Raw genomic sequence first — 14613 nt, 5'->3', positions numbered from 1 at the left:
AGTAGTAGAGTGAACTTTACCAACAAACATTGTCATGCTTCCACTTTTATATTATACCTGCTTTTGCCAACACCTTTCCCAGTGATTCTTTAAGCGACCCAAAACACTCAACCATGAGAGTTGTGTGTAACAATTCACAGCCTTGCTCCTGGGGTGATTCTATTCCCAGAACACAGCTGACTTTTGGAAATACAGGTAGTTTTCCTGCCTTTCACATGGCAAAGCTAAGGACAAGAGTAGCTCAACACAGTTGTGAAGCCCTTTGGAAATACAAGATTTCACTACTGCTCAGCTGCCGCCTCTCCCTAGTCTCCCGTCTGGCATATTCTGCTTTCTACTAAATATACAACATGCAGAACAAGCCAAGTCTCTATTCTTGTTGGAGCTGTGCACTAATAGAAGCAGCTGCCTGCCCAACTGCCTGCTTTGATCAGGCCACTGCAATGCTAGAGGAGTTCTGGGTTTTCAAACATCAAGCAGATCTTTAAAAACTCACACCTTACCCACAGCAACTGAGGCACAGGGACAACCTTAACAAACCAAACCGCAGCCTATCTGCCCACTGCAGATGTCAGAGCACAAACTTGCCTCTCCCCAGGCAGCTGCTGGAGGCTCTACTGGTGGGTAGAACTTTGGCAAGTCCCAGGCCACCTCGTTCATGAACCACTTGAAGCTTTTGCAGTTCAGGTTGTTGCGAAGCTCCTTCTGAGCGGCGACATCGCCCGCGGAGAGGTGCCGGTACTCAGGTCTGCGCTGGTAAATGTACTCTGCATATTCATCCATCCACACCTCAGCCACCCTCTTCAGGTTCTGTGGGGCAGAACGAGAGGGGAAACCACCTGAGAGTGCTGCACAAACCACCATTAGCATTCAGAGCAGCTCGCACGTTTTTGCTCAGGAAGGGTTTTCATTCACATCCACTCTTTCTCTCCAGCTTCAGGACAAAGATTATTTTTATTACTCTGTATTTCCAAGGGACTTTTAGAAAGATATTTTCAGTTAAGGTCAAAACAGAATCCTGGCACTTGGCCATTATATCTAGTTCCTTGTGGCTAAGAAAAACAACATTAATCAAAAGTTTTTTTTTTCCTTTTTTTCTGTAAGGAAACTAGTCAGAACATGATGCTGGTAAATACCACTGGACATTCAAAGGTCTCTCACAAAAAGCTGCTTTCTTAAATCCATCTTATTGCATCTTTTATATCCATCTAGGAATGGGATTTGCAGTACTCCCTTCTGAAAAGCTGCAGTTCACAATACTCTTTCTTAGCACAATTTTTCCATTTTCTTGGGTAAAACTCTGAGATACCTCAGGAATACAGAGCTTTCAGGTGATGACCCTTCAGAACAGAAGCAAAGGGTTTTACCTCATGGCAGCAGCACATTTCATGTATTATTTAAAGCTTAATCCCCTGTGCACCTCCAAAGACAGCAACAAACACCACCCACTCAAGACAACCTGCTTGTCACAGCGCCCTTGGGAGTGCTGGACCTTGAGCTGTTCTCTGGCAACATCAGGCACATTCTTGGTGCCCCTTGTTAATGTGCCATGTGCACTTGTGACTCCCTGCATGAAGCTGCTCCAGCAGTCATAATTTACTACCAAAAAAATTACGAAGCTAGGAGTAAGCAGTGTGCTGATCCTGCCCCAAATGCAGCCTGAACACAACAGGAGCAGGTGTTTACCTCAAGGGGTCTGTTAAAAAGCCAAGAAACAGCTTTTCCTACTTCTCTGCTGTCTCCTTCCAGCACTGTGGGAGTACACAAGAGCCAAATACTGAATCAAAAGAAATACAGCTCCCTCCTGAAGAGATGGCACAGACAGCAGAGTGCTCTGTCATTCTGACAGGTCATTGCTGGGCTGAGGAATAAATCCAAATCTATAACCGGGGTGATGCCATTAAACTGGGAAGCATTGTAACACTGTGCAAGCCTTAAGATTTCAGAACAGTAGGGCACCTCTCTGAGGTTTTTAGTTTTGCAGCTTTCCAGCTCCTAGGACGTTTTTCTCCCACCAGAGGGCAATGCAATCCCTTCTCAATTTGAAAATTAGCTGAAGAAATCCAGTGCAGGATAGACAAAAGCTCTTCTTTGGGCTACACTAGATTAAGAAATAAGATGGCACGGAACATTCCATTGTGGAAAATTACAGCTTGCCCATTCATTGGTCTGTGATGCTTGAAGTTGAGAGGTCTTTCAATCACCAAAACCTATCACCACGCTGAAGCCTGCTGCTCTTGGAGAGCACAGCTATAAAATGACTGAAGTATTATACAAATAAAGCCATATCTTGTTTTTATAGCCAGAGCCTGATCACAAAGTCCCTGCCCAGCACCCAGCAGTGGCTGATGTCGAGCACGGCAGCTGCTCACACACACATCTGCAGCTCCCCAGGCTCTCCTCCCTTTGTGCTACACATCCACCACTGCAAAACTGCTCAACTTGCACTGTACAAGTGCAAATTACAGATAAAACCCCCCACATTTGCCTCCCATTGTGTGGTGAGAGCAGACAACAGCACGGTCACGTTGCAGTCACACTCCTGCCATGGGGAATGCCACTGCCACTTACTCTTGCCAGGCTGACTCCTGTGGGAACCTTGTATGGAACATATTTCCTGTAGATATGACCAACTCTAGAGCAAGGGATGTCCTCCATGCGACCTCCACACATCCATACCTGTGCAACAGCAGGGAAACGTGTTCAATCTTGGCTTTATGGAAGGAAATGAAAAAGATTTCCAAGTAAAAAAAACTTAACCCAGATTTTTACATTAAAGCACACTCTTCCCAAATCCCCTCCCCTCCTTAGTCCCAAATCCTATAACAACCCACTCAGAGCCATGCAGCAAGCCTTGATTTAGCACAAGTGCTCTCAAGCCTTCTATACAGAAAGAACAGGGAAAAAAAAATCCAAGCACTGAGAAAACAGCACACACCTCGCTTTAAACTGATAGATGTTATTACAGCAATAGTAACCACAATAGTTAAACTGGGCTGCCATAAAAAACCCTGGGTGTAGGTTGTGTAACGAGGCTGTAAAACAGAGGCCATCTCCCTAGTACAGGTGGTCATGTGTTATGCAAAAGGCTCCAGGGAATTCATGAGCCTGTTCAAGTGCCAGAAATCAGAAGAAACTGCTACTTTTTCCTGTGGTTATCACTGCTCTTCTATGGTTTCATTGCTGACATTCATTCATTGCTTTTGCAGCCTTACAATTAAGTGGGAATCTCTGCCTGGTGAACACATAAATAGCTTTTAAAAAGCCCTCAGGAAGTCACTAGAACACACTGCTGGTTGGAAATGACTACCTTGATGCTTGGTTACTGTCTAGAGCAGGCCCAAAAGCTTCCTTCCCCATCTGGGAAGATTTCACTTTGAGCTAGCACTCTGCAACAACTTTCTTTTATTCTTTATTTATAGCATGGATGTAGTAATTTTGTCCAATTGAAACTATAGGAGACATTTTCTAAACCAGCCAATCTACCTCATTAAGTTTAAGAACTATTTCTGTGCTTCACAGAAATATCCAATCAATACTTAAAGAAAAAGTACCCTTTAGAATGCCAAACAAATGACTTTCTGAATTCCTGGAGCGAGGCACTGCCTTTGCCCTTCTGTTTGTCCCTGGATCCCATGGGACTGCCCCAAAGGATTTCAGGCAGGCTGATGCAGTGCTCTTGATCTCCCCATTCACTGGGGCTAATTTGAGCCACCACAGTTCACTGTACAATGAGCTTAGTCAACAGCTTCATACATAGCAGGCAATTCCATTAATATTCTACAGCGACAATATTAAATACTTAGCTTGGAAGAGAAATATTTGGCCAAGGCTGCTGCATAATGATTAGCTCTGACACTAAAGTCCTCTGGAGTTTCAGCTCTGTCTGCTGGCCCTAATAATTACAGTCATTTGCTGACTGCGTATAACTTAATGGAGGATGGTTGCTCTCAGTTAGAGAAATATTTTTCACAGGCAACTTCTAAAGTTCAAGGTACTTAATTACATGTCGTTATGGTGAGAGAGACAAGAAGAAAGTTGACAAACACTCCTACAGAATTTCATTCCTTTTGTCCCTGCTGTGTCCTGAGAGGCTGGTGCAGAAGAGATGAAAAAGAAACTAGTACTCAGCTTCTGTGAAGTTTCTTATGGAATTAGAAATGCTTTTTATTCTGCAGCGACTGTGCTTTTGGCTGCAGAGGGCCAGAGCGTGATTTTGCTGCTGGGAAATTAACAGGCTGAGAAAACAAGCATTTGGGCAGGGTTTGTGTTTCTAGGACAGAAATGGTTTGTGCAAGGCTCTAAGGGCTGCAACAGAGCTGGGAACCATAAAAACCTGCAGGAGCAGCAGCAGAAGGCCCGAGCTCAATTGCACAGACACACACACACTCCTCAACAACCTGCACTACCCTGCACTGCATGCTGCAGCAAGAACTCTGAGGGGTTCACAGCAGCTGCAATTTAGTGTAACACAAACCTGGCTGCAAACACCAGCCTGTTTTTCCTTGCTGCCTGCCCACAGGATGCCTGACCTACCCCATCTCTAAGGAAAAGCTTTCAGCTAGGCCACCACAAATACACTTGTCTGCAACATGCTGTCCCTGTGTAAGCTGAGCAGCAGAGCCCTGCAGTCGGTACAGCTGGAGAGGAGAGAGCTGTCCTTGTGCTGCAGAGCTGGAGAGGCAGCAGGAGTGGGAAGCTGGACAGAACTGATGAGCCAGGAACTCCAGGCTGGTACAAGACTCCAAGCATAGAAGACAAGATTACACGAACACATGCACTGTGATGAGAAAAGCTACTTAACTGAGTTGCTTAATAAGTGAAATCTAACATCAGTTTGACTTGCTCCTTTCCTGATCGTGCTTTAAAATATTTACTTCCAAACAATGCTGCAATGGAGGCAATGGAAACTTCCTAATCCCTAGCAGCAGAGCTCAATGACCCTTTCAAGGTACTTTGCCACCTCTGTGCCTTTTTAACGTTGCCTCACGCTGCAAGTGACAGTATGGCACCCGCAGTACAAATCTAATTTTAAAGGCATGCCTTCCACTCATTCGTTGCTGCTTTGATTTATTTTATTAGTGAGCTGCTTTGTGTGGTGACAGAACTCATTACAACCTCCATAAAGACAATTACCAGTCCTTATCTATACAACTGGAAGAAGGGGGAGAGGGAAAGAGCGTGATATGCATTGGTAAAAACCAGCTCACAAAAGCATTAGAAAGCCAGAGCTAAAGGTCAGAGAATCGCATCCAGGGGTCTGTCGAAGAGTAAATGCAAGGGAAGCAAACCCAAAATAGCTGTGTGCAAGCTGAGGGAATGCTTCCACTCAGTTACTGATATTTGGTTGTTTTTAAACAAGAGTACAGTTCGCAGGCATGACACGCTGGAACGTACACTGCTAAAAATACCGCGCTGTCAGACAGCTGAAACGGTGCTGGGCTGTGGGGCAGCACCTCCTGCCCTCCCCACAGCACTGACTGTCCCCTCCTGCCTTCCCCTGCAGCCACGGGAGCCAGTTCCTTCTAGGTGTTTTACAGATCGTGCCTCACTCCTCAGCTGACATGACAGAAAACGTCAGAGCTTGAACTTGCACTGATTTCAAACAGCCATTTATGCCGTAAGAACAAGAATTAAAGCTGGTCAGGCAGACAGTGCTTCTTACAATAATCTAATCAGATCTCATCAAGAGAGAACAGGAAATTTCTCTTCCTCCTCAGGCACAATTTTGCCAATCTTCATTTTGGGCTTGGAATCCAGCAGCTGACAGATCAGCGAGAATTAAGAGAAAACCTGGCTACACTGAGGTCAACGGGCACACTGAGCAGATTCAGCTAAGGCCACAATCTCACCCTAATAATAAAGGCTACACAAGGGAAATAAAGTAACACTGGTGATATTGCTTCCATCTTCCCAGCAGCCTGGAGAGCTGTAACTCCATATTCATAAAGTGACTCCAGAGCCTTTGATTCAGTCAGTATGCTGTGAAAGCAGCAGATAATATGCCACCTATTCTCTACATGGGAATGTTATGCTGATCCAATTCCCTTTCTGCAATTTCAGAAAACAATGTCAGGTAAGACAGCTGAACCTCTCCTCTCAAACACACAATACAATGCTGCAGTTGGTGTGTGAACACAAATTATCTGGGTATACAAGGTTTATGGTTTCCAAAGACTGCACCATGATGAGCCAATGCTTCCCAAGAGAGGGAAAAAACACAAAGGATAGTTAAGCCTTGAAAATAAAGCTGCTTCTGCAAGACACAACAGAAATGAAGACCATGGGATGGACCAACAGAGAGCAGCTGGCTGGTTGTGTGAGCACACACTGAAAGGTGGGAAGAAAAGGACACAGAGGATGAGTCAAGGGGGTTCTCTGCATTATAAAGTAGGTAAGAGAATGAAAGCAAGGGCAGGAACTCAGGAAAATTGTAATCCTCTATACTGGAAGCATCAGCTGCTCCTGCTGCTGGGACTTGGTGCTCTCTGAGAGATTAGGGTAGCCCGTGAGGCACTGTGAGCTGTGTGTGTGCACAGCACCTTCTCACACACCACACACCAGTGCAGCCCCCCTCACTGTCTGGAGCATTTGAGAGTAATGACAGCACTTCCTCATAATCACATTCTAGGGAGCAGAGGGGAGCACTTCCCTGCTGCTGCTTGTGGGAGGCTGCTCAGGAATCTGAACCAAGAAGAGGGTGAACAGAGGAAAAAAAAATTCAAGTCAGTGGTCTGAAACTGATCTGTGCATCACCAGATAGGAAGGGAGAAAAGAAGCCACCCTATACTGCAGCTGAGAGCCTTAGAATTAAGCAGCATGTGCTGGCTAAAAAAAAAAATCAACACAAAAAAAGCAGGAGAATGCCCAGCCTGTTCCAGTGTGGGCAAATGTGAGCTGCTGGAAAGTGGAGTGAGTATGTGCCTGGAATAAGCAGTGCAGGCTCACAATCAGCACTAACTTCAGCAACAGAAGTAGAAATGCTGTCAGAAGGGATCCCTTGGCAGTTGCACCCAAACTATGCAAATGCCAGAGCCCAGTGGCAAAATGTGAATCAGAAACGTGCTGCTGGCATGGGGAAAGGAGAGGCAAGCATTAGACTTGTGAACAGAAGATGTGCAGCACTTGGGTTTGTTGGAAAATATGTGACATGTTTTATGCTGCAGAAATCAGAAGAATGATCATGGTTTGGGAAAAGGATCTGGAAAAATGCAATGACCTACAGAGACCAGAATAAGTGCAATGGTTCTTTTCCTATTCCTGAAGCAAGAATTGAAAACCACAAGTACTGACCAGCTCTTTTGTCTCCCTTTTAATTGTTCTTTTCAGGGCAACTGTCAATTTGGCTTGCTTGCATTGAACCCTTTGCATTTATGAAGGCTTTACACTCTCTAAATTACAAGGCAAACATTTCTAAAACTGGAATGATTTATCACCTAGAGAGGGACATTCCGGATTCTCATTCTTTGCTCTTCAAGTACAGCATGCAATTAAAGGACTGAGAACCACACCACTCGGATCTGAGATACAAAGTACATCTATATTTATGCTTACACAAGTCAGAGACATCCCTTTTTACTCTTCTGTTTCCCCACAACCAAAAAAACCAGAGACTATGTATTTATGGAAGAGAGGTGTGAAGTGAAGCTTTATGTAAGCCAAACAGAATAGAAGCCACAAAAATACTGGAAAACAGGCAACACCATCTCAAATAAAACTGAGTGTAGATAAGTGCTGTACAAAGTAGCACTTGCAGAAGGGAACAGTGTAAATGCTTCACACATACTGCTCCAAATTAAATGCATTTATGTTAAAAAAATGAAGCGCTTACGTACACAGCTATTAACTTGTGTTTAGAAGAGGAAAGGTCCATTATAACTTTGGGTAAAGATCTGAGTTTTGTTCACACAGTCAGGAAGATAAAAAAAGATCAGGAAAAACTGTAAGAGAGGAGAGGTAAGGAAGTGACTCCAAAAAAGCAAAGAACCCTATCTGAATGGAGCCTGCTGAACAGAGGAACAAGAAGGCAGCAGAAAGGAAAGGTGGCAAACACTCCACAAAGCTGTGAATGCTTGTTTACCCTCTTCCCAAAAACAAGAACACACTGCAAGGTCAGCACATGGGAATTCACCTGTAACTACCACTGGAGATTGTGATGTGCCTGTTGTGTCTGGGGTGACCAGGGACACCCTGAGCTGCTCTGGATGCACACAGCTCAAGAGAAGGAAGCAGTGCCTGTTTTCTGTTTGAGTATCGACTGGATACACCAACTCCTTCATTTCTAAACTAGAAAATTCCTGTTTTAAGGGATTGCTAAGACCCAGAAAATGACAAATCAACAGTTAAGGTTAGAAAGTTCACCTCATTTTTTTTGTCCCTCCTACATGCAATGTCTGCTAAGGATGTTTGATGTACAGTGTTTCATAAAAAGTGCAAGGCTTCTAGAATTTGATCCACCCTTTAGCTAAATAAGGTGTAAAACATTGACGCTTTCTCTGTTGGCTTGCTTGAAAATTTCTGCTTAGGAGGAAGCAGAGCCAGCTGATAACAGAAATACGTATGATTTCCAAAAAGAAAGGCAAGAAGCTCCTAAATAAACTTGTTTATTTCTAGTCTCTCAGCAACAGAGCCCTGTATTTTAAAAGAAAGGCAAAACCAGCAAAACACCCATGAATGGCTAAAAAAAGAATATGTTTAAGGAAAAAACAAACAAAACAAAACCACCAACCCCAAAGAAGCCCTGTATTCCTTGTGAGGCTCAGAAAGGCCAGATGCAATGCAGTGGATTACAGGACAGCAATACAGAAGAGTACCTGCACCCACAACAGCCAGGGACAGGAACACATTCTTTGTTAAAGCTGGGCTCTGAATCTGGCATGCTTAGAATCTGAATTCCCATGAGATAATAAATAATGTGAAAGCAGGTACTCCACGCCTAAAGCCAGAGCTCTAAATTATTTGATGGTGCACCTTTAACTACAAAATCTCAGTCAACTTCTAAAGGCAAAAACATAGCTCTAATCTCACCAGGAAATGTCATAGCTTCATAAATTCTATGAACAAACCTTCTATTCTTGCAGTTCCAGCAGAATTATTAAATCTATCAGCCACAGATGAATGTATCAATCTATCTTAATTTCTGAAAATACACTGAGCCTCTTTGAGTGAAAACCTCATTTTTCTGTTGCACAATGAAAGAAAAAAGGGTGTCTTTGCAGAGATTAATTAAAGCAAATTTATCCCTCCATAAATTACCATCTCTGGACTGAAATAAAACACAGTGTGTTTCAGAGGGGATAAGCAAACAGATGAATGAAGCAGTCTTATTTCCTGCAGATCAAGCAGTGTGACTGTCTGCTGTGGCACTGGAAACAAAGACCTTGCCCAGCCACTGTCATCACTCTTGGAAACCAGCATTTTGAGAGAGGAAGAGGCTGAATGCTGCCCCTCCTGCAGAGAATGAGCGCCTTACACAATTTCATTACATGCAGCACAAAGGTGAAAGGGCTCTAACCACAATGACACCCCCAGAATGGTGCCCTCAGCCCTCCCTGCCCTGCCACTGTCACACAGGACAAGGGACATCCAGGGGGATTTATGGGCTCTGGTGAGGAGATGATGGAAAAAGGCTGTTTCAAAATCAGTGTCTTTTCTCCCACTGTTTGCTGCCCAGTAACACATGAGGTGTGTGCTGAGGACTGATATCCTCTGAACTGCACAGAGGTGTGGAGATCCAGGAATCTGTTTTGTGAGAGATCACCCACGACTCATCAGGGGAGATGGGCAGAATTTTAGTTGCTGAAGCCCAACTGTGCACTACATCCCTGCTATCCTCTAGCCTCATGCTAGGGTCAGCTAGCTTAGATCAGCAGCATCCAGACACCTGTAAAATTAAATATTCAACCTCTGAAAGAAACCTCAAACAGAGTTTAATTACACATCTTTACTCAGTTTGGTCCAGGCTACAGGAAAGATTCCCCCCACTGAAGAGAACACTGGCCATCTGCCTTCAGGGATTTGGGACATTCTGGTGGGATTCCCAAACTGAATTTCAGAGTGCCATATTCCAACCTAACACAGGTACCAGCAGTCTTGGTGGGTTACAGTGACTTGTTACTCTTTGTATGCATTTTTGATCAGCTGGCTAACTCTCAAAGCTCTCCACTGACCAGCTCAGTCAATCAGTCAGTAGAACTGTCCCCAGGCCAGGCAGATAATGATCCAAAATCACTGCCAGCAACAGTACTGACTGCAAGTGTTGAAGATTTCTTCCTGGGTAAGTAATAGCCTGAGTTCCTCACAGCCAGGTCAGCTGGACTGACTACAAACAAAGTTCTCTGTGAGAACTCAAGCTGAGGACTGAGGTCCTCTTGGAACTGGAATCCTCCTTCCCTCAAGGAGGAGAGTATTTCACTCTCTTGCCAGGGTGAGCTCTAAGCAGCCTCAGAGGCAGAGAGCTCCCCAGCAGCTGACCTCCCCTTGCTGGGAAGAGTGCATGCATGAGAGCTGTGACCACAGCACACCCCAGCTAATCCTGACCCAAACTGACCCTCACCAGCCACTGCTCACAGCAGTGCTGATTCTTCTGTGCACTATCTTACTCCTCCCAGCTCTTTCACCTTCAGTCACATGCAAAAGTAAGGACAAGACAGATCATTCACATTCTGCACCTCGGAACAAATTCTTAGTTTTCAAAACAAAAGTAATTTCCAGAGAATGTGGCTCACCTTAAAGGATATTTCATACTGCTCTCCTCCCCATATCTCCAGACCTGCATCATACCCTCCCAGCTCCCAGAACCACTTTCTATCGACTGCAAACAGTCCTCCAGCCATTACAGGAGACCTTAAGGAAAAACCAGACTCCATATTACAAACACATTCAAAGACACACATCTCTAGCTAAACATTTAAAAACAAAGCAAGATTTGACAAATATTCTTCTCGCCACCCAGTGTTCCTGGTGCCTTTACAGCCCCACCAAACAGTTGTTTTGGTGTTATCTACTGATTTCCCACTTGCAAATGAGGAGGACCAGACCAGGCTCCCTTCAGAACCTGCCAGTGCCTCTCCTCCAAGCAGGCAGGAATTGACCATTAAGTGACAGGACACCACCTCAGCCCAAGGGACCTGTATGCTCCACACATGGGGCTCTGCTTCTGTTGTAGGGTTGAATCTTTGAGTTTGATCTCAGAAAGAGTTTTGTTGGTTTGTTTTTCTTTTTTGTTTTTTTTTTTTTTTTAAACACTGCAGAGCATAAAGGACAGCAGAACTGTCTCAATGCTGGCAAGCACAGCAACAACAGAGCACAACTTGATCACAGATTTACTTCTGCAGTGCACTGTAATAATCAAAATTGCTCTAATTATTCTGCTAGGTTTTCTTCTTCCCCCACCTGGGAATGACACATAACCCACCATTGGTTTGTAGTTTTTGGCAGAGCATTAGGGATACTAAGTTATGTTTGAAAGATCTCAGTAATAAACGACCACATTAATTGTTACACATTAGCATTTTCAATGAAATGTTAACTTCTGCAGGAATTAACCTGGCAAAAACCAGCAATGAAAAGGAGAGTGTTCACAGCTACTATACAATGCATTTCTTTGAAACCAGCAAAGCAAACAGCTGCCAAAAAAGCAAGTAGCTTATAACACCAGCTTCTGGCTTTTGCTACGCTGAGGTGTAAACCAACCCTGCAGCAGGGTGTTATTTCATTAGCACTCTGCGTTTCAGTAACTCACTCGAAGGGATCACTGGGATCAGGTTTCTGTAACTCAGGAGGAATAGGGATCCTCTTGTAGTACATCTCCCAGTCGAAGGCCCCTCTCATTGCGTCTCCAGCCTGAGTCTCGTATCCAAAGTGGTCATGATCAATCACATCAATCATGGGGCAAACGATGGTCTTGCGGTTCCGGGCAATGCGATCTGAAGATTGGAGAAACACGTTAGAAAACCTGCACCTGCCAATTCCTTTGACCATGAAATTACAAAAAAAAAAGCATCAAAATATGAAGTTGTCCAAGAATGGCACAGCTTTTTTCTTGTTCCTTCTCTCGTGAGCAGAGGCTCCAATTTATATCAATTTATCTGCTATTTCTGCAATCACTGAGAGAAAAACACCAGGCACCCATCAATCAGGAGAATGGGAAGACACTGCCACAGAGAACTGACTGCCAGGCTAAAGCCAGACCTCTGGTACTCAGAGAGCAATCCTCATTTCCACAAGTGACCAGGATGTGAACCCCTTCTGGGCAGATCCAAATCCAGGGAATAACCCACCAGCCCTACCTGCCACGCCAGAATCTGGCAGGAAACATTCCAGACTAATGGCATAAGTACTCTCAGCAGGCTCAAGAAATTCAAGTGTTACCTCCTCCCCTCCAACCTTTTCTTCCAACCAAATAACACAACACACGATAAACTCCTGAAAAAACACCTGGAATTTCTTAAATGCTTTATTACTGAGACAGTCTCTGGTTTGAAGTTAGCTCTCAGAGCAGAGGCGATAAAATGATGTTTCAGCTTCCAAAACACATCTCACAGAAATCCTTTCTGTGCTTTAAAAATCAAAGCATCCTCTTCGTGTTCCCATTTAAATGGCATTGGAGCTAATTCTGTCGTCCCTCCCTGGGCTCGTAAAGCTGCGAATGTTTCAGACTATTGCCAGATATAAACTGTAGTGAAAGCAACAGGATAACCACCCATCAATCCTGCAGGAAAATCTGACTCTTCCTTAAACCCCCGCTTGACTGTTGTTGTCACAGCCTGTTTGAGAGTGTCACACCTCAGAGAGCTCTGACAGGGCACTGGCAGCAGGGCTGGGAAGGAGTTTGGTACCGGCTGGAGGCAGACAGGTACCAGAAACGGAGGCACTGTCCCTTCTGTTAGTCATCCTTGAAAAGAACTGACACCTCCTCAAAGATGGAGTGCTGCCTTGGAAAAGGTGCCTGTGTTCTACAAATACACACCAGCAGCTCTCATTCACAAGAAGTATTTTTCACAGCCTTGCAGACTATGAAGTTAAATATAGTTATATAGGAGATAAAAGCCTTAAATCTACTCAAAAACTTTATGTTAAGATCTCTTCTGTATAATAATGTCACATGGTCATTCTGCAAGCTGGCGAATGACCATGTGACAGTTTACTCTTCTAGCAAGCTGTAAATTATTTCAGATTTCATTTAATGAGGAAACAGAATATGATTTCTGCTCTTTAATTAACAAAAGCATACAACAGGCTTACTGCACAGTGCAGGACTCCAGAACAGAAAAAAAAATCTCATACTAAACACTACAAGCTGCCAACAATTCACTTGAGCCTTGCGGTTGGGTTTGCTCTTTTATATTTTATGTCCCTTTTATCCCCTTACAGCACGAGGGGAAAGCAGCAAGTGGGAATAATTTCAACAACCCCCCACTGACCTAGGAGAGGTGGCAGCCAGTTGACGTTGGCCTCGCAGTGGGAGTCCAGGAAGGTGATGACGTCCCCGATGGCCACGGAGGCTCCCAGCATGCGGGTCCTGATGAGCCCTTCCCTCCTCTTGGTGCGCAGGATGCGCACGCTGGGGAACTGCGCCATGTAATCCTCCAGGCGCTTCTTCAGGTGCTCTGAAAAGGAGACACAGGGACACTGCAGCAAGCAAACTCCTTAAAAATGCTGCTCTGTCTTTACCACTCCAAAGAGTGCCTCTTTGGAGGCACGGCCTCGACAGGTAACAAATGCAATAAGAGGAAAAAGGAAGCAAAAATTACTTCTTTCAAAGGTCTAAAAAAAGATTTTTGAAGATGTTTCAAAACTTTAGAAGCAATTAAAAAGAGGTGAAAAAAAGAAGGAACAAAGAGTATAGGATGAGAAAGAAAGCAGCAGAGGAAGGGGAAAAGGAATAAAAAGACAGTTGGCAGACCCTGAGCCAGGATTCTTGGACACTTGTGGAAAACCAGTGTAACTTAGAAAAGACACAGGGGAATTCATTTTCAGAAGTAAACCGCACTCAGGGCATTTCAGTTGTATGTGGTTTCTTCAAAACACACAACATAACAATCCACTCATGCATAATTAAAAACCAGGAAAAAGCCTAGTCAGACACCCCTCCAAGCTGCAAGGCAGGCACAGCCACAGTGTGTATGGGGATGGCTTCCTTAAATGCTTACCAGAGGAGATTTGCATTTAAATATGGAAATATTTACACTACTGAACATGGACTGGAGCCACATCTGAACTAACACAGTGGCAGTCACCACGATTAACAAGAATTCAAACAGGAGAGCTGCAGAGAAAGATCACTGAGTGATCAAAACAATGGACAGCTTGTTCCAAAGCAGAGATAAAAGATTGGGTCTGCATAACGAGAGGGGGGAACACAGCTGTCTTTACATCAAAGAGTGAAGCGGCAAAGAAAAACCTAAAAATAGGCTGAGCTGATGCTGGCCTCATCACTAATGGGTTGATCTTTTAGGCATCTGAAGTTTTGACAGCAAAGCCCATTCAGAGGGTGCCAGGGATTGTTCATGAATGCCCCACACCACCCCCAGCAGTCAGCAACCCATGCAAGAAAGAAGCCTCACTAGACAAAACTTAAAATGTTACATCTAAGCAAGTAACTCTTAAAAT

General features: G+C 44.3%; 1 protein-coding gene across 1 annotated transcript in view; it reads right to left on the bottom strand.

Annotated features, from left to right (window-relative positions):
* GALNT10 (polypeptide N-acetylgalactosaminyltransferase 10) overlaps positions 1-14613 on the bottom strand; it is an 85530-nt gene that overhangs the window by 9215 nt on the left and 61702 nt on the right. The window contains exons 5-9 of the mRNA XM_063413178.1: positions 13425-13610; positions 11744-11927; positions 10728-10845; positions 2572-2679; positions 589-810 (exon numbers count right to left, since the gene is read on the bottom strand). Of these exons, the coding sequence (XP_063269248.1) occupies positions 589-810; positions 2572-2679; positions 10728-10845; positions 11744-11927; positions 13425-13610 (818 nt within the window). The remainder of the gene's footprint in view (positions 1-588; positions 811-2571; positions 2680-10727; positions 10846-11743; positions 11928-13424; positions 13611-14613) is intronic.

Source organism: Prinia subflava, chromosome 16, assembly GCF_021018805.1.
Source record: "Prinia subflava isolate CZ2003 ecotype Zambia chromosome 16, Cam_Psub_1.2, whole genome shotgun sequence".
Taxonomy (NCBI): domain Eukaryota; kingdom Metazoa; phylum Chordata; class Aves; order Passeriformes; family Cisticolidae; genus Prinia; species Prinia subflava.
The sequence above is the reverse complement of the archived record's forward strand: the minus strand, read 5'-3'. Positions and strand labels throughout refer to the sequence as shown.